This window comes from Acromyrmex echinatior, chromosome 10, assembly GCF_024713525.1.
Source record: "Acromyrmex echinatior isolate Ae372 chromosome 10, ASM2471352v2, whole genome shotgun sequence".
NCBI lineage: Eukaryota > Metazoa > Arthropoda > Insecta > Hymenoptera > Formicidae > Acromyrmex > Acromyrmex echinatior.
The window spans coordinates 1819661-1844107 of record NC_141861.1 but is presented as its reverse complement, the minus strand read 5'-3'; the positions used below and the strand labels follow the sequence as shown (position 1 = coordinate 1844107).

The 24447-nt window shown below is 31.4% G+C and overlaps 1 protein-coding gene across 3 annotated transcripts in view; it reads left to right on the top strand.

The window, feature by feature from the left end:
• LOC105152881 (tRNA dimethylallyltransferase) overlaps positions 1-23464 on the top strand; it is a 104874-nt gene extending 81410 nt beyond the window's left edge. Inside the window, exons 5-9 of one of the 3 annotated variants that reach the window (XR_015546441.1) lie at positions 6466-6581; positions 21324-21420; positions 22255-22368; positions 22593-23027; positions 23192-23260. Coding sequence is in view for 2 of the 3 variants with exons in the window: in XM_011067412.2 (XP_011065714.2) it covers positions 6466-6581; positions 21324-21420; positions 22255-22368; positions 22593-22778; positions 23192-23317 (639 nt within the window). In the remaining variant the exon portion in view is untranslated. Of the gene's footprint in view, positions 1-6465; positions 6582-21323; positions 21421-22254; positions 22369-22592; positions 23028-23191 lie in introns of those variants that run through there. The other 2 variants (XM_011067412.2, XM_087410539.1) reach the window with 2 other exon arrangements.
• Positions 23465-24447: the final 983 nt, after the last annotated feature.

Here is a 24447-nt window from a genome sequence, read left to right as displayed (position 1 = left end):
TGGAAGATCGTATCAGTTTGTGTAAACGTTATATTGTTAGGTGTCAAAGGAGCGGTGTGTATGTGTGTATATGTGTGGTAAACTCAGTCCCTTGAGTTAAATAACATTTTTAATTTCCATATATGTGTCAAATAGTAAATCAAGCCAATTTTTGTTTCAAAGTTTCTATATTAATATATATTTATGCACTATCCAGATAGAAATTTCATGTATTTTTTGAGTAATTATTTAGACCATTATATTAACTCTGTCTAATAACTATGAAAAGTACACTGAGAGAAAAATGTTTTGTATTTGTAACTATAATTACATATTACTATAATTATAATTATTATTGCTATAATAACAGTAACTAGATAGTTCTAGCAAATGTATATAGTTGGCAACCTAAAATGATTATAAAATGATTATAAATGATTATAGTTACTGTTATTATTATTATAGCAGTAATAATTATAGTAATATGTAATTATTACATATTCCAAATACAAAACATTTCTCTCTCAAGCTAAGATAATGCGTTATTATTTAAAAGAAAACATTTTTTTGTAAGAAAGAAATATTTTTAAATGTCAATTTTCTCCACTTTGTTTGCGTTACCAAAGTTACGCGCGCTGTCAACGATTATAAAAATGCCGGATAATCATATCGTATCTCACATTTGACGTGAAAAAGATAGCTGTTAGAATTCGACACACATACACACATCTACACCCATCTCAATGCCACCCGATATTGTAAATTCTGTCATAGCGTGCACACACGGAACACGCACGTGGATACATGTGGAATGTAGTTTAGCGACATAGTGACTTATGTACCGTGTGGTCATCAAATAGCTGACTTTGACCATCGACCATCGACTTGCGTCACCAACGGCTGTGTTCCAAGCGCCGCGGCGCGCATGAATGAAATGAAAAGAAGAGAGTCGTGTGTATGCATATTCACACGCGTACTCGCGTGCGTACGTGTGTGGGCGTGTGTGTATAGGGCGCGAGGCTCCGGCATTTAAATGGGATTTAAAGTGAAACGCATAGCCGAAACGGGTTGCGGAGGTCGCGTTTTAACCGTGAACGGCCGTGAGAACTACAATTCGGTTCTACGGCTCTAACATCAACGGCGCCGCGGCGCGCGCCTTCCTCACCGAGCTCTAAGGTTAACAAAGACTCTCCCCCGAACTTCTCGCACGACGATTCGTATGTGTATCCAAACTATTAACGAAAAAACAAAGAAGTGTCGACGAAAAAGAATTAAAATTTCAAGTTTATGAGAAATGCTAAAGACGTGTTATTATTTTTATTATCCATAATAAATTGATTCTCTACCGATGTAAACTTTTATAAACTCTTATTACTATGATTTTTACATTGCAACCTTTATCTCTAAGAAAATATACTTATCTAATAAATCTATTTAATAAATGTCTAGAAATTATTTTTTGTCATATGTTAACTTTACAGATGATATATGAAAATAAAAGTGTTTAAATTTATTCAAAATAAGTCAAAATTTAGATTTGACGTAAAAGAATAATTAATTATACTTATTTTAAGTATTAAAAGTTCACTATTATTATTACTTTTAATTACTATTACTTTTATTCCAAATAAGTATCTACTTAATTTTTGTCTTTCAGTAATAAATTGACCAGTATTAGATTTCTATAGAAATATATTGCTAAAAATGTGTAATTATAATAATAGTTTCATTATTCATAATGATAATTAATCATTATATCAATATCCGGAAGTTTCATGCTACAATATATTCAGGATATCCGGATACATATTATGGAAAATTTCGCTACAGATTATAAGTCCTTATTATTTCTTATCCTTCAAGACAGTTTCTAGACTTATTCTAATAATATATAACCTTGTCTAATGATCGATATTCTGAATAACTCTTCCTCTTTCTACAGATTGAGCTAAAAGTCGAATCAGTAAAATATCTCGAAAACAAGACATTTGAGAAAAAAAATGTTACATACAAAATTGTAGGGTTTTAACAACTACATTAGATGACGATATTTATTTAATCTTGAGCACAGGTATAAAGGAACTCTCAAAGTCAACTTTGAAATTTTTAATGGGAACTTCTATTTTTATTTAATATTCTTGTGGCATCAAGATTTTAATAAGACTTCTTTCGGTTAAATACTTTTCGAGATTTAGATTGATAAAATTCAAATACTACCGGCATTAGCATTATCCAAAGTGTTTCGCATAGAGATGCTCCGGTTTGATTTACACATGTATATACATATGTATATATATATATATATGTGTAGATATATGTTTGTGTATATAAATATACTAACTAAATCTCTCCTGTTTTTCAAATTCAAGGTTGTTTTAATATATGTCGATATCCAACTTTCCGTATTATTATACCTGACTCTTTAAGGCGTAATCCATTTTAATTTATCATCCCCAAAATTTTTATTTTTAGAAAAAATGTTTTAAATAAAAGTGGATCACAAATACGTCCCTCTTGAAATCGCGTTCCACTTTTGTTTAAAATTTTTTTCAAAAATTAAATATAAAAAAGTTTTTGAGAATGGTAAATATTCTGTATGTTGCCATAAAGTCAAAATTTTTTCACAAATATTTAAATTAATGAGTTTATATGAAATTATCCAAATATATCCAGAAATGCTTGTCGATATTTAATCGGAAACCATCAAATTTTTTTAGTAGGAAATTGAGATATCCTAATATCCATGCGTATATTGACATAAAGATTAATGCGAGTCTTTGTAGATTTTTGCAAACTCTTATATACTTCGATTTTTATCTATAAAAATATTTTTTTATGAAAATATCTAATAAATATATATATATATCTAATAAATATATATAATCTAATAAAATCTGTTTAATAAATAATAGTGAAATGTTTAAAAATCATTAAAAATTAGAAATTATTCGAAATTAAAAATTATTAGAAATTATTATTAAAAATTATTATTGGAAATTATTAGAAATTATTTTATCATATGTTACTCTAATGTCTGAATTAATAAGGCGATTTTTAATATTTAACAGAACATTATATTTCTCAAGACATAGTCCCACGGGCATCGAAACTTTGAACATTTTCGACATTTCAGTGCTCTGATCAGGCAAGAAACGCTTCCAAATATCGTAACTGTTTGTCTTAGACACAATGGCGCAAAGCAAAGTCTTAGACATGCTTATACTCTCTATTCTATGTTTGCCGTTGGTGATATTTTTAAGGATATATCATCCGTACAGTCCCTGCAAAGTAAATTGAAATTAGAAATGTGTTAATATTTATACTATAAATAAACTATATATAAAATTGTGTAAAGAATATTATATTTTTATTTAACGCAACACATTTTTATAGTTCATTTACTTTTGTTATTTAAAATTAAATTGTTTTAAAAAATAATAATAAAAATTTCAGTTATTTATATAAATATTTTAAATGTTTAAGATAATTTATGCAAAGTTTTATTACGAAGATGATGCAGAGATTATTTGTTCTATAAATAAATAAATTTTGTTTATTTATAGAACAAGTAATCTGCGCATTGCAATAAAATTTTACATAAATTATATTAAATTCTTAAAGTACTTATATAAAAAAATTAAAATTTTTTTTTATTATTTCTCATTATATTTCTCATTATATTTCCATTATAAAAGAAATAAAAACATTTTTTGACTTAATTTTTAATTTATGTTCTAAATCGCCGTTAAATTTTTTATATTATTTTTAAGTGTGATTTAGAATAGTTCGTAATTTGTTTATAATTTTTTTTCATTATTTTGGAAACATCTGTAATACATTTTTATAATTAAATGTTCGCCATCCAATTTCTAATTTTCTCATCCGTTCTAATTTTGGAAGATCGATTATATCTTGAACTCGCGGTTCGCGCAATACCGTGATACTGAAACTGTTCGGTATAAGCGTTAAATACTTATTTAATTAAGAGTGTCTACAATTACGTCAGCAATCACGGCAAGCCAATTTCGATTCTTCTGTATTTCCACGATGCGACTGTAGCAAGCATTCTACATTCGCTTATTTAATTATGCTCAACTAATAACATAAATATTATCTGTTATTGATATAATTTATTATATATCATTTATCAGCATTATTTGATCATTAGTAAGGATTATTAAAAGCGGAATTTAATTAATTTATACTTTACGCTCTGTAGAATATTAGTTCGGCCTTGTCTCGGACATTGACCAAGGTCGAACATCGCGAAAATGTATAGGAACAGGAAGCTAAAATTGGAAGCAAAATTTTTATTATTATAAAATCTCTCGTGCCTCCGTGATTACTGTGCTCGTAACAAAAACTCCGTGTTTGTGCGATTAATGCAACTCTCTGATTCATATTACACGCTTTCATTTTGTCAATCTTTTACGGTATATTAGATTATTAAACCGCAGAACCGGACAACAATATTTGACATTGAATTTTATGTACAATCGCGTGTGTGTGTTTAACTATATTTTCGTGCATCTCTCGGAATAACGGGCATGTCATAAATCTGAAAGATATTTATTTACTCGATTATATACAAAATAAATTACGCGATTATACAGAATGTTTCACGACTTTAGGGATAAACTTCAAGGAATAGTAAATTCATTAAAAGCATAGCACTCAAAAGAATCAAGTTATGTTTGATTTTGTTTTTTGCGAAAAGATAAAACAAATAAAAGAGGGGAGAAGGGCGGGACTAAAAATGCGTCGGAAGACACAATTCAACAAAAAGTATTTTTTGATAAGATCTACCATTCCCTAAAATTTGTTCGTAAGGTCCTCAAACACCTTGTATATTAATGCTTTTCTTGTTATCCTCGAGGCATGGCACAGGTGTCGTTACCCACGATCGCTTTCAACGATATTCTCCGCATCATCGATATGTTTAAACCGCTGATAAACAAAAGTACAAAGTCTACTTCGTGAATCGTATATGTCAGATTGATGTATCGCTCGCGCTTAAAACTACTCGAAAACCGGCCACATGCATGGCCGGCCTGTCAGTATAATCTCATACGTTAGCCGGCTCGAGGACACATCACCTTCTAACGCGCTTTCGCTATTAGCAAGGTCATGTGGAAGAAGAACAATTGCAAAACTTGGATAGTTACCAAGGCCTGCGGATTTTTCTTATCTAACAGAATGGTCGATTATTCTCAATATCGTTGAACCGTTAATCAATAGCAAGGATATTGACCGTCCTCGATATTGAGCCTACATATCGATTGCTCTCTTTTTTCTTCTTTTTTTCTTAGGATCGTGATCTTAACGAGAGATATGTATAGTCATCGATATGATTCCGATTCGTATCTTATCTGATCATAGAACGGTAGGTGTCCTACGAATTACCAGGGCGTTTCGACGTTCTACTTACGAATGTATTTCTGCTAATTTGTTTTAAACTCTAAATTTTTATAGAGCAAAGTGGAGGAATTGCAAACATGAGGTAAACGCAAACCGTACTGTTACTGATGATTCACTTCTTGCATCCAATGTGGATGCAACCTTTGGACCTGATTGCATTAATGTTTCTTTATGATATCTCTCTCTCTCTCTCTCTCTCTCTCTCTCTCTCTCAGCATTAAAGAGAAAAAGTGAGTTTTAAGCTTTACTTAAAGTCAAAATAACGTTGGTACAATCGAAGCTTAGTGCTGCATTACAATACACGACTATGCCAGAACGCATATGCCATTTAAGATAATATTTATTATTGTATAATAGATTAAAGCCAAATAACTGTACGTAAAGAACGATTTTATTAAAATCTAAAATTTAACTAGATCTGAAAATAATTTTGTTGAAGTATCAAAATAATTATCTAGAAAACTCAAGTACGACGAGCAATGCTGTAAACAATTTTTATATTCTATCAACCAGCTTGAATGTCTTGTATAATTATTTTGATACTTCAAAATTATTTTCTGATCTTTATCTGACTAAATTGTTAAATACTTCAGCAAAACACCGTTCTTTCCTGTATGAAGCATCTCTTGAGTAAAGATTTCTACAATTGATAAATAATCAACTTTATTTGACTTTTCCCTTGGATATTCGCAGTTTCTCCACTCTTTCCTATTCATTCATGTCACGACACTTAATTCATAACATTAAAAGAATGATCATATTTATACTGGATATGTACCGTGGCAGGTTATTAGCTGTTCTTCGCGGTTCGCTTCTCGTTACGTTCTCGGCGAGTAAAGTCGATCGTTAAAACGTTTATTTATTATAAACTTAGTTTGGATGAATCGTGAAAAGGAATCTCGCGCTGTCGTTAGATGGAATATTGCCTGGAATCTCCGGGTAAAACAGTTACGTTGAAATATTACGCGATTGAATCGAATAATTTCTTAACGGACGATCTCTATCAACGTCATCATATTCGTCATGCTTAATTGCTAAGGGAGCTCCCCTTTTCTCGAAATTTTGCAGAAGATCCTCGATAACAGACTAAACGACAGAGTCGATGGCATGATGGAGGTTGGTTTGGTGCAGGAACTACTTGAGTTTCATCGCAGATACAACGAGCAACGGATTAAATCTAATACGTGAGTATACCTCTTAGCATAGTGTTTCGTCACATGGAATTCAATACAAGTTCAAAGAACTGCTGTCCTTGTCGTTTTTCTTTTTTCTTTTCCACTTAGGTCATCATCTCAGTTTTCGTGTCGTATATAGATAATACTCAAATTAAGATTAAAACAATAATGAGTAAAATTAAATCGATATACTACAAGAGAAAAAGTAAGTTTGAATCCTCAAATCCCCGCTGACAGTAGTTCTGACCTAATGATGTCATTTTATTCGATCATCATCAGAGCTGTCCAATACGACAAATGTCATTGCTATGCTTAGAAAGTGTTCGTATATTATTAAAAAGGTATGTAGCATATCTTAGATATCAAATGCTCGACATGACATGGGCACAGCCTACAGTACGAATACTTACATGTGAAGTCATATTCTTCAATAGCATCTTTCCCTCCACCATTGCGTCCTGCTATAATGTAGACATAGTATGCTAAATTGATTATTATATGATGTTTCAGAACAAAATTCCAACAATTAATAATTTTTACACATTTTTAGAATATTCGAACTCCATGGAAACTCCGTGCCGATAATTTTGGTCATTTTTGATAATAATTCTGACATGTTCTGCTCAAGTTTTATACAAATAAATTATTATCAAAGGTTTCGCCTTATAAACATTTTTTAAACAATGTTCATTTAGAAAACTTGGGAAAAAGGAATTTCAAAATTCATTTTCTGTGATAATCCTGTATATAGAACTGTAGTGAGAATTATAAATTACAGTAGGTATCTTTGTAATGGAAAATCCTACGATCGACAATTAAGTAACGATTATTACTAATACTGTGCACGAAGTACATGAGTTGATGCGGGATTTCACTGATTCCAATCAGTGTCCTAATTAGCATGCTTCTTCTGAAGGAACTTTGCGAATAAAAGTTTCCTTATTGCAAGCGGAGAATGTAAATGGGAATACGTCAAGGATAACGAGTGGATCAATATACAAAGTTGTAGTGCTTATCGTGATCCCTCGCAATACATAAAATCTCTCGATGAATCTCGATACTCACGATTCTGTTCGTCTAAAGGTGCCGTTTATCTTTGAGATAATTTCAAACGTTTCTAAGGTCTTGGAGATATCGATAAAATTCATTAACGTTTTAAATGTAATTTTCTGTCGTGATTTATGTACAGAGAATCTTTGCTCATGTACGCAAATTTTATTATTTTACCCTACAAATCTTAGCAATGAAATTTTTATTAAAGTAGGATTTATATAAAAATTATTTCTAGAATTTATATTAATTATTAAATAAAGATTTCATTATTTATCTGAACGAATTGATTATATATAATATAAGTTAGTACTTAAATATAAATAAGAAACAATAACAGAATTTTATTATTAGATGAATATTATTTCTGAATTGAGTAAGAAGTCTAAAGTTATATAAAAGATTTATATAAAAGATTAGGAAGTCTGGAATATCCTGTATTTTTCTTATACATATGGAATGTGCATGAGTCAAATCATTAGAAATCAGCAATGCGTTACTTCTTCGTAATGCTAAATAACAAAAAACATCCATAATCAGTTTGCATCAATAAAGCATGAATAAGAAAAATATTATTAATCCTAAATAAGCATGGTACACTGAGTTTTTTTTTTACTTAGAAATTTTACTCTCAAATTTCTTGGCACATATTAATTTTCGTTGAATAAATATTATATTTTAACATTTAATGTTGAAAAGTAAGTAGTTCTGAACTTTTCTAAATTTTTTGGAAGCTTAGAACACACACTAAAAAAATTTGGGCTGGATAGAAAAGACCTAGAATGTCTACAGAGTAAATAAAAATATGTGTGCGTATATGAAAAGTTAATATATTGTAAGAAAATTATTAAAATATATTTTTTTTATTTATATTTATTAAAAATGTCATATTTATTAAAAATACGAAAAAAATTTAAATTGTAGGAAAAATCACATTATTCTACGCCAATATGCGAAGATTATAAATTAGTAAAATAAATTTTCTATTACTAATAATTCATTCAGTATACGTCTTAAAGAAGATTTATTGAAATACATCGCGATGTAAATGTAAGTATACTCATCAATAAAAATATCGAATGAGGAAATCGCTAACAGCATGAAAAAATTAGAAAGGATTTTGATATATCTTATAATTTGTTTTGAAAATCGACGCTACCTTCTTCGGAGACATCGGCCGCTATTTTTGTCATGCTTGAAGATCGAGAAAGTTTATTCTTTTTCATTTCCATCGTGAACGCATCTTGATGCATATGCGTGCACGGAAAGAATTAATTGATAGACTGTTAAAACTTTGTAACTGTTAAAACATTGTTCATCGTGCTTGAGATTCTTAAAAGATTATTTCGATAGACTAACAAAATTATTTTCATATTTGTACGTAGCTAAATTTTTAGATACTTCAACAAAATTATTCTTTCCGTGTATCGTCAAATTTACAGGTCGTGTAGATGCGTGCTATCAAGACATGTGACCCGGTGACTCGTACTACTGTTATTAATAGATACGCTTAATGAATGGGTCTACCCTTTTCTCCTAGCCTTCCTCGCTTGCGGAAGTCGCGGGCGTAATGCGACCGGATGTCGGTGCGAAAATAAAGGAAGTAGCCAACCGCGAGGAAAAGCACGGGCGCGCGATTATGTGTGCGCAGCGTCGGGTCGAAAATTAATCATCATCTAATGAGCTGCCGCCTTCCTTTCCCCTAGTCCCTTCTGCCTCATAGGAAAGAAAGACGGTGGTTAAATGAGTGACGGAGTTAAACGCGGTTTCCCGTGAGCCGGACTCGACTCCCGGGTTTTCAGCGTCTCGGAAACTCGATAACATAGAATAACATAGAACGCTAATTACTCGACGAATCGTGGTAATTGAAAGGCGCAATTAGCGACGTGACTGATGTTAGGACGCGCATACCTTTCATGTATAAATGCGTGACTAACTCAAAGGTAAATACACGCTCGATCGAACTCGAGTCGGGCTAATGTGTTTGGTGGAAAAATTAAGTTCGGTCCACGTGGGACGACGAGCAAAAGAGATTCGAGAATATCAAAATTAAACATTCGCGTTTCTGAAATGGGCAGTTCATGCAACTTGATTCAAATTAATCACAAGGTGACGGATATATTTGGAATATCGATTGCAGAAATAGGCGACGTGAGAGATAAAGCGTAGACGACATGATTCAATGGATATTTTTGGACCCAAAACAAGACAACTTTATTAAACGAAAGGGAGAAGGAGAGAATTTATGGATGTAAATAAATACAAAAATAATAATTCATTAAGAACAATTTTTCGTTATTTTTATCCGTTTCACCTTTCAATTTATTTAAAATTCTATCTACTATGCAAATTATGTCAAAAGTATCGTGTTTAACGTGAAAAAAATATTTGAAATATGTATAACTATGGTACTTTGGAGAGAAAAAGTGATTTGTTGTTGAATTGTGTAATAGAAGCGGCGATTATAAATTATTTTATTACAAATGAAGTATTGATCAGATGTGATAGGTAGTAAATCAAAAGGAAAGTATAACGGATGATAGGGAGCGCAGAGGAAATATCGCGCGCCTCGATTATGGACAGCTCTGAGAGGTGCTGCGAAGAAAGTGCGGTCTGGAAGCTAATTATTTTATCGTGATCTTTCGTAGCAATGTGCGCCACGGGTGATAAATAATAGCGTGGCAGAAGTTCAGTCACGGAAGAAAAGCGACAAACTTCCTTGACCGCAAGTCAGAAGTTGGTAAGAAATCGCGATCGGAAAAGACATTAGTTAACTTTGAATTTACGTGTAACTATTCCTCGGAACGCGCGAATAGTTGCGCGGTATTTTTATGGTCCAGCGGTTTCGAGACAAAATTGTTTGCACACAGGCGTTACAAATAAATAAACGCTGTTAACTATTACGTGTTCATAATATCAAATTAAATCCAATTTAAGCGATTTTTTTAATTATTTCTATAGAACGTCACTGCTTTTATTCAATACGAGTATACTGTTAACTTAATCAAAACAATAGGATTAAACAATTTAATTCAAGAAATGTATTAAAGGGCTCCGCACTAATTATATGGAAAATTGGATTGCTGGGTCCTTTCTCTCTGTCTCTTTCAAATTTAATTTACTATAATAAATTCATACGTTATTGTGAACATTTGCTTTGAAACTAAATGATTCAACCACAGAAATGGATTTACATTTGATACACATGGAAGTTAAAAATAACAAAATGTCATTTAACTCAAGGGATTGAATTACCATTTCTCTCTCTCTTTCTCTCTTTCCTTCCCTTCCTCCCTCCCTCCCTCCCTCTCTCTCTCTCTCTCTCTCTCTCTCTCTCTCTCTCTGGATACCTAACAGTGTAATACGATACATGTAGAATGGTAGAATAGGATACAGAATACAGACTAGAAACGAGATATTTCTCTGATTGTACCTGGACCAACCGAAAGACATAAATTTTCAGAGAGAAAGAGATTTGTGATTTTTAATATAATTATTTAATCTTGCTCTTGCATATACTTGATGCATAACGGAACCTGACGTTGTCTTTTCCCAGAAAGGAATTGGAAGTAAGGCGTATATTGCGCGATAGTATAACGTTACCACTTTGCGCCTCGTGTCACATTATACACATAGTGCACATTTTTGCCCGACGTATATCACGCATTTATTTGATGCTTATAATACATACCTATATATCTATATAGAAGTTAAATCTTTCACATCCTGTTCTCTTTATAGCGCTTTTTATCGAGAAGATATAATGACATTGAAGTAATAAAAGAGAAAGTTCGTTCAAAGTGATAATTCAGTTAGATTGCTATCGATTGCCAATTTAATTATAGCAATATGATTGTTACTCAACAATATCGGAAAGCTTCTTGTTCATGTTTTATCCATGCAACAACGTTAATTAATATTACAGAAAAGTATTAATACTACGGAACGTTGTACATTTTACGTATATATACATACTCGTTAAGTTTTATTATTTAAAGGAATAATTTAAAGTTACTCGCACGCAAGCAAAGCAATACATTAAATCACGGAACTCTGTGGTCGGTCGCAGGCCGCGATCTTCGGTTTATTTGCCATATCTCACGCCGAGAGAGAGTGAGAGTGAGAGAGAGAGAGAGAGAGAGAGAGAGAGAGAGAGAGAGAGAGAGAGAGAGAGAGAGAGAGAGAGAGAGAGAGAGATCTGACCAGCGCCATTTACGTGTCATCACATTCCTCAAAAATCCGATGGCTATCGCGAAATATTTTACTTATCGTTCTCGCAAGGAGAATCAAAAGAAATCCATTATTATTAGCACGCGATAATATCCGCGAGAAGTTTCGATCGTGTGATGTTGATTGATCGTTCTTAATTCGTTTCTCACCTCAGAAAATGTAACAGACGAGGTTAATTTGTAAGTGGCCTAGTTCTGTGTTTGAAATGTGAATTTAGGTAGAATAGATGGAAAATGTATTTGCGACCTATTTATACCTATATTTTAGTAAGATGAAAATTAGTTTGTAATTAAAGACGAGAATCAAATTTTAATCTCGGTTTTAATTTATACAAAGTTTAATTTATACATCTTCCTAGAAAAACATTCGCAGTAATGTAATACTACAGAGGCCAGGAGATGTTTGCACAATTTTTTTTATTCTCACGCCAAATTATTCCTTCTTTTGCATAATTCTCTGTTATGGTACTCCTTTCCAAATGTTTACACTACTTTGGAAATAAACCAACAATCGATGAATCGTGACTTTATTGTCGGTCATTTCTACCGAAGAGGCGACAGTTTTATGACGATTCGGTGCTCTCTTCGTTCGAGATCTTTGCTATTGTGATAGCAGGGAAAGTAGTGCAATGTAAATAGAGAGGCATCGGTCACGTTCGCGTTTATTGCTGGACCACGTTCCCTTGTATCTCATTCCGCATACACGCGGACGAGCCTCGAGCTGCCTTCAATTTGCAAATTGTGAAATAGCACTGTGATCTGCACAAGTAGAATTGTAATGAACAAAAAGTACGTTGTTAACAGAAAAAATATGTTGTATTCAGGGCTTGGTTGTATTTAAAAGTTATTTAAAATATATATTTTAAGTGAAATAATAAAAGAGTTATTTGTTATATATATTTTAAATAATTTCTTCTGATCTATTTCTTATTTGATATTTTAAATATTTAATATTTATAAAGTTTTTACATATATTAGGTGTTGGAATTAATTCGTAGCGTTTTACAAGAGATGGCACAAGCAGTACACTATTTCGTTGTTACCTATAGTTCTGTATACATTGTAAACATCTATCATAGGACGTCATTTGCCGTACATAACCTTTCTTGAAATCATAAATAACAATACTGTATAATTCATTGAATATGTCAAAATTTGTGCCAGATAAAGTGTTTTTGCGGGGAGTTTTGCTTCATTACTTTAATATGAACAAAAGTGCAGCTGAAGCTCATCGTATTTTAGTGGATGTGTATAGTGAACATGCTCTGGCTGAGCAAACGTGTAGGAAGTGGTTTGCACGTTTTAAAGCTGGTGATTTCGACTTGGATGACAAGGAGCGACCTGGTCAGCCGAAAAAATTTGAAGATAACGATTTGCAGGCACTGCTCAATGAAAACTCATGTCAAACACTTAAAGAATTATCTACGTCATTGGAAGTTGACTTCTCAACAATAGGAAAACGTCTTAAAAGTTTGGGCATGATCCAGAAGGAAGGACATTGGGTCCCATATGAATTGAAACCAAGGGATATTGAGAGACGTTTTCTCACGTGCGAACTGCTGCTTCAACGGCAGAAAAGAAAAGGTTTTTTGCATCGGATTGTTACCGGTGACGAAAAGTGGATCCATTATGACAATCCAAAGCGCAGAAAGTCATGGGTTAAGCCCGGCGAACCATCAACATCAGTGGCAAAGCCCAATATCCATGGCTCAAAGCTCCTGCTCTGTATTTGGTGGGATCAGAAGGATGTCATATACTACGAACTGCTAAAACCGCATGAAACCGTTACTGGAGATCTCTACCGACGGCAACTGATGCGCTTGAGCCGTGCATTGAAGCAAAAACGGTCGGAATACTTCGAAAGACACGATAAAGTCATCTTGCTGCACGACAATGCTCGCCCACACGTTGCAAAACCGGTAAAAACATACCTAGAAACACTTAAATGGGAAGTGCTACCGCACCCGCCGTATTCTCCTGATATTGCACCTAGCGACTACCACTTGTTTCGATCATTAGCTCATAGCTTGTGCGAGCAGAAGTTCACATCTTACGAAGATTGTACAAAATGGTTCGATTCCTGGATTTCATCTAAAGATGAACAGTTCTTCCGACGCGGTATTCATTCACTGCCCGAAAGATGGTCAAAAGTAGTAGAAAGTGATGGGAAGTACTTTCATTAATGTATTTTTTAATGCTCATGTGAAATAAATAACATTCTTTCATTAAAAAAACGCTACGAATTAATTCCAACACCTAATATATATTTATATTTTTTATTTTAAATAATTTTAAAATATCAGGTTTTTATCGGTTCCTACGATTTTATATTTTAAATAAGTTTCTGGAATTTATTTTATATTTTATATTTTTAATAAATTGTATCAGTTATTTTACCGAGTCTTGGTTGTATTAAGAGTCAATCAAGTAGTGTAATTGAAAATAATTTTGTTATTGACAACATGAAAAAATAACATTTATTATATGTAAGAAACTTCATGCATAATGAACAATGCTGCAAAAATTTTGACATTTTAACTTGAAAATCCTACATAATTATTTTGATAGTCCAACAAAATTATTTTCAGATCCGTATCTAGAACTTTTAGATATTTTAGTAAAATCGTTCTTTCCGTGTGTCATTGAATTAACAAGATTATTTTCAATTAGACTATTCAATTAGACTATCGATTAATGCTGTCAATATAACACATCATTTTTTTCTATTAGGTGTTGGAATTAATTCGTAGCGTTTTTTAATGAAAGAATGTTATTTATTTCACATGAGCATTAAAAAATACATTAATGAAAGTACTTCCCATCACTTGTAAAACGCTACGAATTAATTCCAACACCTAATATATACCGAAGTAAATGGATAATCATGTTAAAATCATCACCGCAACGCAGCCCTTCTTGGTGTGGTAGAATTAATTAAACGATTAATTGATATCGTCACGTGTGTTTGACAGCAAATGCCTTTATCACTACTCGGTAAGCCGCAGTATATAAATCGTAAAACACCTAATCGCGAATGTGGATTATACTGTGAAACAAAACATACTTTGTATGCCACCTGCGGTCGAGTTAGAAATAAGACCTTTGCTTCAGTCATTTATTTTGCGTTTACGTTTGGCTATTTATTTCAAAGCCTATCACGCGAGACGTGTCATTTTCCTTTTTGTTTTGACCGTTAATAAAGTTGGCTATCCTAACCGGTATGACCGGGAGGAATCGTGCGAGACGAGCATCGGAACGAATCGCTTCGCGATTCCTTTCCTGCTGGAAGGCGCGGTCGATCGCGTTTGCCGCATCGCGTGCGACGTTTCTCTTATCAGGTCCTCTTATTGGTCGATGTAGATACGGAACTGAAGGATAGGATAGCATAGGTAGATTCAGTCACTTATCAGTCACAGCTGCGAGCTTATTTCCTTGTCCACCTCGTCACACCTGTACGATCTCGTCGTCTCGCACGATGTCTCTCCGCGTCCGCCCGCTTTGTGATTCGATATCGCTCAATTTTCTCAACTGGCGGATAAATTCTTATCGGTACATCCATGATGTCCTAAGGTTAATAAGAAGTAACGAATACACGTTGGTCTTTAAAATATGACACATGTCATTATGTATGAGAAACAGCTAATGGCTCATTTTATATTGTGCAGGAAAAATTAATTAATTTCCGATTTTACATTCACATACGTTACACGCCCATTAATTCTCTTTTTTTTTTCGCACATAAACAATATATAATAAGATTACACGCCGGAAGAATATTGCGGTAGCTTTACTTTTTATCATTTAATTACGCAATATTTATATATATAGAATATCGATATATTGTAACGCAATAACAGAAACATCTTCACGAGCTAGTGGCACAATTTCGTTAAGTATTCGAGACAAGAATCTTATCGCGCCTTATCATTCAAGTTACATGTATATATTTATTTAGAAATATCATTAATGATAAGCAAAGTAAGATTACCATAGGAAATAGATAAATCCTCCAATTTGTAACGAGATGTATAATTAATTGATTTCTAATTCCTTTTTTAACTTTTAATATTAATTTAATCTTACCTTTTGGGATAATCGATTATTGATTGGCGTCGTTTAAATCATAAAAAAACATAAAAACCGTAATTCAAATGTGACAATATATTGATACTGTATGCAATTAATAGAAACTCAGGTATATTTTAGTTGTCCGGTCAATCATCAAAGAGTCACTGATAAAACACAATTTATCATGAAATTGTAGGTATTCTATATTCTCAACAGCAAGCTTTCTCGTTATATTAATCATAATTAGTTAACCTAAAAATTTAGATAGAAAATAATATAGATCTGAAAATAATTATCATATTAGCATCATTAACATAAAAATATAAGCTAAAGTTGTATTATATATTAGTTACTCGTAGTTTTCTCGTTCTGGGAAATATTTATTCTGTTTATTCCATTTCTTGATACTTTATCGATGCAAAACTAATATTTTTTAAAAAGCTATTTGTAATTATTAGATTATTCAGAGAGAAGTGTCTATCTCTGTTAGATATTCCAATAAATGGCAGATAATAATTACAGTTGAGTTTGTCATCTACATAAATGGAAATTAAATGTTTCTCACGCGTATTATAGATTCGTCTGTCAATTACAATTCTTGACAGCATAGATAACACTTCGATAAAAATGATTTCTTGTTATTCTCTGTGTGTATACATATATATATATTGCATGACTATATTATTCTCTGGTAATTCATACGTTGTGTGCATTCATATGTTGTATGCATTGAGAAAAATGATTTTGTTATAGGAACAAATCAAGGGAAAACAAATGTGATATTTGTTAAAAAAAAACGATTGATTTGTTACGATTGCAAATTAATTCGTCAATATAACAAATAATAAACAGTATCATCTAGCAATAAGAGACTCATATATATATAAATCAATCGTATACGGTTGCAGGGTCTCAAATCGTAAGAAATTGAGTCAAGTATTCTCCCTATATTTGACTGTGCTTGGTCAGTTTCCTACGACTTAAGACTCTATTATCTAGGATTTCTATGTAAACCAGCGTAAAGTCTATTCAAAAGATAAGTTAGATTCTATACAATTTGCTTCTGTTACTAATAATTGGTTGGTATAGCAGACTAGCAATCACAACAATAAAATTTATTATCACATATTTACTGATCATCAGTTAAAAATACTGGTGGCTTGTTAAATTAATAAAATCTTTTCTCTCGGTGTAAACTTTTAAAGATTTACATAAAAAAATGTTATGTATTTTTTTTATCTTAATATCTTTATATCAAAAAACTATTTTCTATGATATTCTACAAAGTAAAGTACTTTGATTTTACTGCAATTTGATCGTATTTAAATTTACTATACACGGAAGGAACAATTTTGTTGAAAAAATCTATATTTACCTAAAAATTTAGATAGAAAATAATATAGATCTGAAAATAATTATCACATTAGCATCATAAAAATATTAGCTAAATATTATAGTCAATTGATAAATACAAAATTAAAAGTGTTGCGAGATACGTAAAATGTATGTTAACATTATTAATTTCTTTAAAAAGGATGATTTTTTTTTAAGGATTATGAAATGAAAATAATAAAAATGAATATATTCTTTTTGCAGATATTATTCAATTTTTTGTCAAATTGAAAAATGATTTTTCTCCTTTTTTTTTTGGAAAACTTAATTTTTTTAATTGTTTAATGTCACTTTTGAAGTAAAGAAGCGATACATTATGAAATATAAAAAAATATATTACAAAAAATAAATAATTCTTCGGAAAATAATGTGCATGATGGAAATTTTCGACTAAACCAATGTTCGATTGACCGTTTGCGTAATCGATATTTTTAATTTCTTCTCGATTGAATTCCCCAATTAAAAGTTTATCGGTGAAAGTATATTAACAGATTTTTATAGTATCATCGACTTTCATCTATTCATTTATGCCTATACATTAAATGATTTTTGCAAAAGGTTTTCAGCTTATTTTTTTTACTTATTATATGGTTCATTTTTATTCACGACACATTATCATTTACTTTCAATCGCTTTAGTTGCGATAAATGTTGAATATGCAAAAAGGTGCGCACAGGAGAAAAGGTGGCATACTACTGTGTTTCGCGAAGGCTATAAATCGTGGTAAATAACGATCGATTATCTCTTTCTTTCTCGCAGTAACCTGCGATAACTCTATATTTCACATTGGAGAAAATGTAATACTCGCGCGACGCGCGGCGTGTACAGGCGCCTGGCAACAGGTTGTAAAAATATTTTAGAGCGGTTACGTATTCGCTTGACGCTGATTGCTGACACTCTGTCGTTATCTTAATCACAAGCTCTAATACTATTACTGGCGCACAAGTGCTATCATTGCTGCTACCAGTTACGAACTGTGATCTTCGTCGCGTTAAATATCATCACGGTTATTATCGGTGCTTTATTATTATCATTACTCGAGTAATTGAGATTACTTATGAATAGGAAAGAGAGTTTCATTATTTTTCTCGTTTGGACCGAGATATAAATATAATATGTTGAAATGAATAGCGTTACTTTCTCCGATAACATATTTGTATATATCAATATATCTCTCTTGTATGTGACAAGAATGAGAGCATTTAATACTAACGAATCGATTAATACTTCTCCCTTACTTCAAAAGTGATATTATTTAAAAAAATTTAAGTTTTTCAAAAAAAAAAGAGAAAAATTATTTTTCAACTTGGCAGAAAATTAACAAATTATATCGGCAAAAAAAATATATTTTTAACATAGTTCAAATCATCATTTTTGTCATTTTTATTTAACAATCCTTAAAAATTCCTTTTTGAATTGTAACGATTTTATTTTATAAAAAGATCATGCTTTTTGATGAAGTTAAAAATTAGTTTGCTTTTAATGTAACGTAATGTAATGTATTTATAAAGTAACGTTTACTTAATACATTCGTTATAGAAATGCTTTATTGTTGTAGAAATATTTTGATATTTTCAGCAAATTTATTATTTACATAGTCATGAAAATGAATGAGATTATTGAAAAACCACAAAATGTTTAACATTCATTATCACGAAGCAAGTTCGTATTCAAGTTGCTAACTACTCAAAGTATATGAGAAAATACAAAGAAAAAAAGTAACGGAAGATGCGAATACGCTATGTCAACGGGAGACAGTCAAAAGAAATATCGATGTTTAATATTCGAAAGGAATAAATCTCCAGTTTGACTTTAGACTTTTTGTCCGTTTTGTGACATTGACATCTCGACGCGTGAAAATTTGCGTGAACAAAGCTCACGCTCTGCCGGCGCCGTAGATCCGATTTCTTCACACCAATATGCATTTGGCATTGACACGTGTATGAAATCAGTGAGTCGTGTCTGCGATAGCGCTGGCTTTTTCCCGCCGTAAGTCGGTGTTACGTCGAGCGAGGCCGTCCCGTGATTACTAATCGGACGCGCCTGATAAGATTCGCACGAATTCGAGCACCCGTATTACCAATCTTCAATTGAGATGCATTCAAATGGACGGTTTTTTAATCAATGTTTACTTATACTGTCGTTCGTAAATTTGGAAAACATAATTTTCTTACGAAAAGTTAAATATTTCGATGAAGAGAAAAATTGTAAGAAGTTTTTAAAAATGTATATAAAAATTATATAAATTTATATAAATTTATATAAAAATATATGTAATATTTTAAAGAGAAGATATATATACATATATATACATATATATATATTGAAATTTGATTTAAGTGTCATCGGATAAAAATTAACGAATGAAGCCGACGACACGTTGCTTTTTTCTCTGTTGGATTGTTAACTGGATTAGAATTTTGCTGTATTGGCTGCGATTGAGTACAACACCAGCACTTTTATTATATTAGCGACATATTCTCTTAGTGTTATTGTCATCAAATTTTTTAAATCAAACTTAACGCCAACGCATATAGATTTGTATGCGAACGTCGAATGATATCATATTTCAAATTATACATATATTATTGAAATAAATGATGACCATGTCTGCAAATAAAAAAATCATTATCAGTGTTATCTTTGCACTTCCTCTGCTATATATGTTGAGTGGCATTACGCAATTCATTACGCTATCCTAAGAAGCTTAAAATTCTCCGCGTAACGTTATCTGAGCGATATATATTTTATTTCGCTGTAAATCGTTTAATTCTGCAAATAATTGTAGATCTAGGGTGCATTCCATTTGATGCTCACAACGCTATAAAATCATTTAATCCTTGTTTATCAAATAAAGATAAATAATGCTCGCGAGCATTATAAGTGCCAATGGAACGCACTCCTAGACGTTATGTATTTTTCATTTCTTTAATTCCCAAATATAACTTTCAGATATGTTTCATTAAAATTTCTAATGTTATATATCTTAAGGAAAAGAAATATGATGGTATCATTCAATGTAATTACATATGCACGAAAATAATTGCATGATTATTTATTGCGAAAAATATCATTCTGTGACTGAAGTTACATTTTTTAAATACATTCTTTACTTAAGATACTATAACATTATTATATTATTATTCAATTAAATGTAATTTGATCAATGTAATTTGTGATACTACTATACCAGCAGCTCTATAAAGCTAGCAGCGATTCAGTCAAATCAGCAGAATCAAATCGGACTTATCGGAATTTTTAGTACTTACTTTATACTAAATTGTACCATTAATGATAATTTTATACCGTATGTCATTTCGAAAAAAATCATAGCGCTATTGGCTTAATATTAAGCTAACAGGACCAATTCCAAAAAAAAGAAAAAAAAAAAGAAAAGTAAAGAAAAAAAGAAAAATGAAAAATAATATCAGGAATTAATACGATTAAATTTGTACTATTTTATACCGCCAAAAATTCTATATTATGTGTCATTTCCAAGAAAACAGTCACACTGATCATAATATTTAGACAAATATAATTTCATATTTGGACAAATTTCCTGATTGATTTCATCGATGTTGGATAACTTATACGTCTTTTTCACTTGAAATGATTTTTATATGGTGCAAAATTCTCTGTCTCTCTCTCTCTTTCTCATAGCACTCAGAGCACTTTACGTATTTCGCCGCCATTCGAAATTAACTGCAAATGTTTCCTTTGAACGGACTTAAGGCGTGACCAAAAAAAATTTAAAAGGCCGTTTAAAGATCAACAAAAACGCGCTCAATTTCTCTGATTGTACGATCGTATTCAATACACTAGGTGTAGGCATCCTGGTTGTGGGTCCGAGCAATCGCGGTTAATCGATCGTCAGCAACACGTCCAGCAAGACGGATGGGCAAGCGTGAGAGAGAGAGAGAGAGAGAGAGGGGGGGGGATGGGTGGAGAACTCCCTATTGAAAGGACGGGGAAGAAAAGATGCGTGATCCAAAAGAGAATATTTACATTCCAGGTCACCTGATTACACGAAAGGCATCTTCCAGAGCATCGGCTTCAAGGAGTTTCACATTTACCTCATATTACCCGAAAAGGAACGCGTAAGCGAAAAGGTAAACAACGAGCATGAAATGATTTGTCGATACAAGCTATACGCTAGATTATCATTCGCCTTAGCAGCTGTTTCAGCTGAGATTCTCAGTTTATTTTTCTGCTGTTAAAATGCACCGCGCGATTTGCAATGTAATCTATCTCGCGGTTAAATCGCGATATCTTTGACTATGTTGTTTTTATTTCTTTCTATTGCAAGGAATATTTACATCGCGGATTTTTACGAGCTTTTCCGATTTTAATATCGCGAGAACTATCAAAAGCTATCGATTCCGACGACTCGAGATTTCATCTCTTGTATAAAGAAAGAAGAATAAGGTATAAGGCGCAGGTACAAAAGATTGTCGCATTTTAATGAAAGTTGAATACTAGACTACTATTACTGTTTTATAATAGAGTCTATTTAGCAGAATTATTTAATTAAAATAAATTTGTCTATTATTAAATTAAATTATCTGTTATTAAATGTACTATTTAATAATCTACGTATATTTAATAACAGACAACTTATTTTAAATTTTGAATACACATTATATATGGTACCTTATATTGACATTTTAATTTTCGTATTTAAATTTCCGTACACATAATTTTTTTATTATTTTGCGCACACATACATAATAAAATTATTACATCTATAAAATCGACGAACACAAAAAAGAATTATACAATAGTCAAAAGAATTATATAAGAATTATAATAGTACAAAAAGAATTACAATAGTACAAAAGAATTATACAATAGTAGAATTATGCAATAGTCTCTGTTTTACTTTTGAGAGAAAATTAAGAATTAATTATTAAGCGAAGGATCGATATCTGATTAAATTTATGCAGGGGAAAAAATTATTGCAACAAGGAATCGATGATTTAAAACTCGTCACTAGGAGGTACGCAAAGAGACAAGATAAATGGGTGATGAACAGACTGATTCGGCGTGGTGATCGACAGGTAATTTATTTATTTACCTCGCCTCATCATTAGCAATATATATGTTCATACTGTAATAGCAATTTAATTGAAATAACTTAATTCATCTTCGCTGCAAATCATTTTCTTTCCACGAAATGCATAAGTAACTAAATTGAGTAAAGTATTAAAGTAATTAAATTGAGTAAAGTTTCAAATTGATTAAAGTATTAAGTTAATTATACGATTGTTCTGCTTTTTTCGAGGTTCCTCCTGTTTATTCTTTAGATTGCACCGATGTGACAAAATGGGATAGTCGCGTTTTAGAACCTGCGGCAGCAATCATTTCCGCAATAATGCACGACGCAAAACCTGAACAACAACCACTAAACGAGAATTTCGAGAATCAAAAGACTACTGATAGTAGTACAAATATATATAACTATTGCAAGGTAATAACAAAGATTTGATCATAACTGATTACTCTCTGCAATAAAATCTAATACACTGTAGATATATAATTTTTTAAATATTATATTATCGTAATATTAGTTTGAAAAGCTCATTTAGTGCTTGATTCTCAAAAAATTACATTGTGCAAACGATATAAAAATTTAATTGTGAAGAGAACAGCAATTTCTCGGCGATAAGCACAACGCATCTCGAACAGCACGAGACTGGTCGTATCTTTATACGAGTCGGCAAGTTGCAAGCACCCGAGATTATCGTTTATTTAAATTTATTTATTAATTTTTAGAAAAGCGGAAATTGTGAAAATTAATTAATTTTTTATTAAAATTTTTTCAACAAAATTCTGTCAATGCCTTTCAATCTCAAAATAAGATTTTTTTTTTTGTTATATCAGGTATGTGAAAGAGTGTTCGTTGAAGAACATCAATGGCAAGCCCATTTGGAAGGCGGAAAACATATGAAAGCCTTAAAAAAGAAGAAAAAAATCGCTGAGGATACACATGCCAGGAATGTCAACTGACTTGCACATGACAAATCAGTTTCGCTATGACATTGCACGAACATTCGTTTCTGCGTTTATACTAAGCCATTAAAACTGTGATTGTCCACATTATATTTTATTAATAATTATTATGTAGAATTTTTAAAAAATAAAATTTTCTCTTAATATGTTGAAGTCTTATTACCATCTGTAAGCAAATAGGAATTAACATTATTAACAGTAACTTATTCGTTTATTAGCTATCGATAAAACAGGTTTTTACCACGTCTCTAGCTAATAGTTTACTTTTTGATGATATTTGCAGATCGATAGTACCTAATTATTTGACACAAAATGCGTATATCTAAAAAGATTTCAAATATATTTTCGTTTAAAACATCTTTAATATTTTTCTATATCTTACAGATATCTTTAAGATATCTGAAAGTTTTCTTTTATAGAATATTTTCAGGGCATCTAACGATATAGCTACATATTTATTTCACCAATTGCAATATTTTATTAATTAAAAATTTCTAAATTTATTATTTACTATATCTATATACAAATATACATGTAAAATTTCATTCAAATGAGAATTTTTCGACCTACAAGTTTTCGTAGACAACTCCCTTCTTAAACAACTACATTACAATATTTTCTAGATACAGATTGCCAAGAGTCGGCAAAATACTAACACAAGGTCAGTCAATAATAACAGTCAATAATATAAAGTAAGCCATAGAGATATTATTAAAAATTGCTGATTTCGGATGGCTTATAAATAGAAGACAATCGGAGACTATTTAAGAATAAGAAGACAGAGTCAAAACGTACATAAACATAATATGTATCTATGAAACATGTATGCAACATTTATTTTTCTTAATATTTTGATAATATATTATTGTATTATTATTATTATTATTATTATTATTATTATTATTATTATTATTACTTTAAGCTTTAGGAAGTGATATATCAAATATACTATTAAAAAATATAAAAAGTATTTGCATATTAAAAAATAATAACCATCTTATCTAAATTTAACTTATTGACTTTTAAATCACAAATTTATTCAACTTCTCAAATGTGAACGACAAAAAATATTGAAAGGCAAAAAATTGTTTGTGATTTTCAGTGGTAACTAATCCACTAAAGATCAA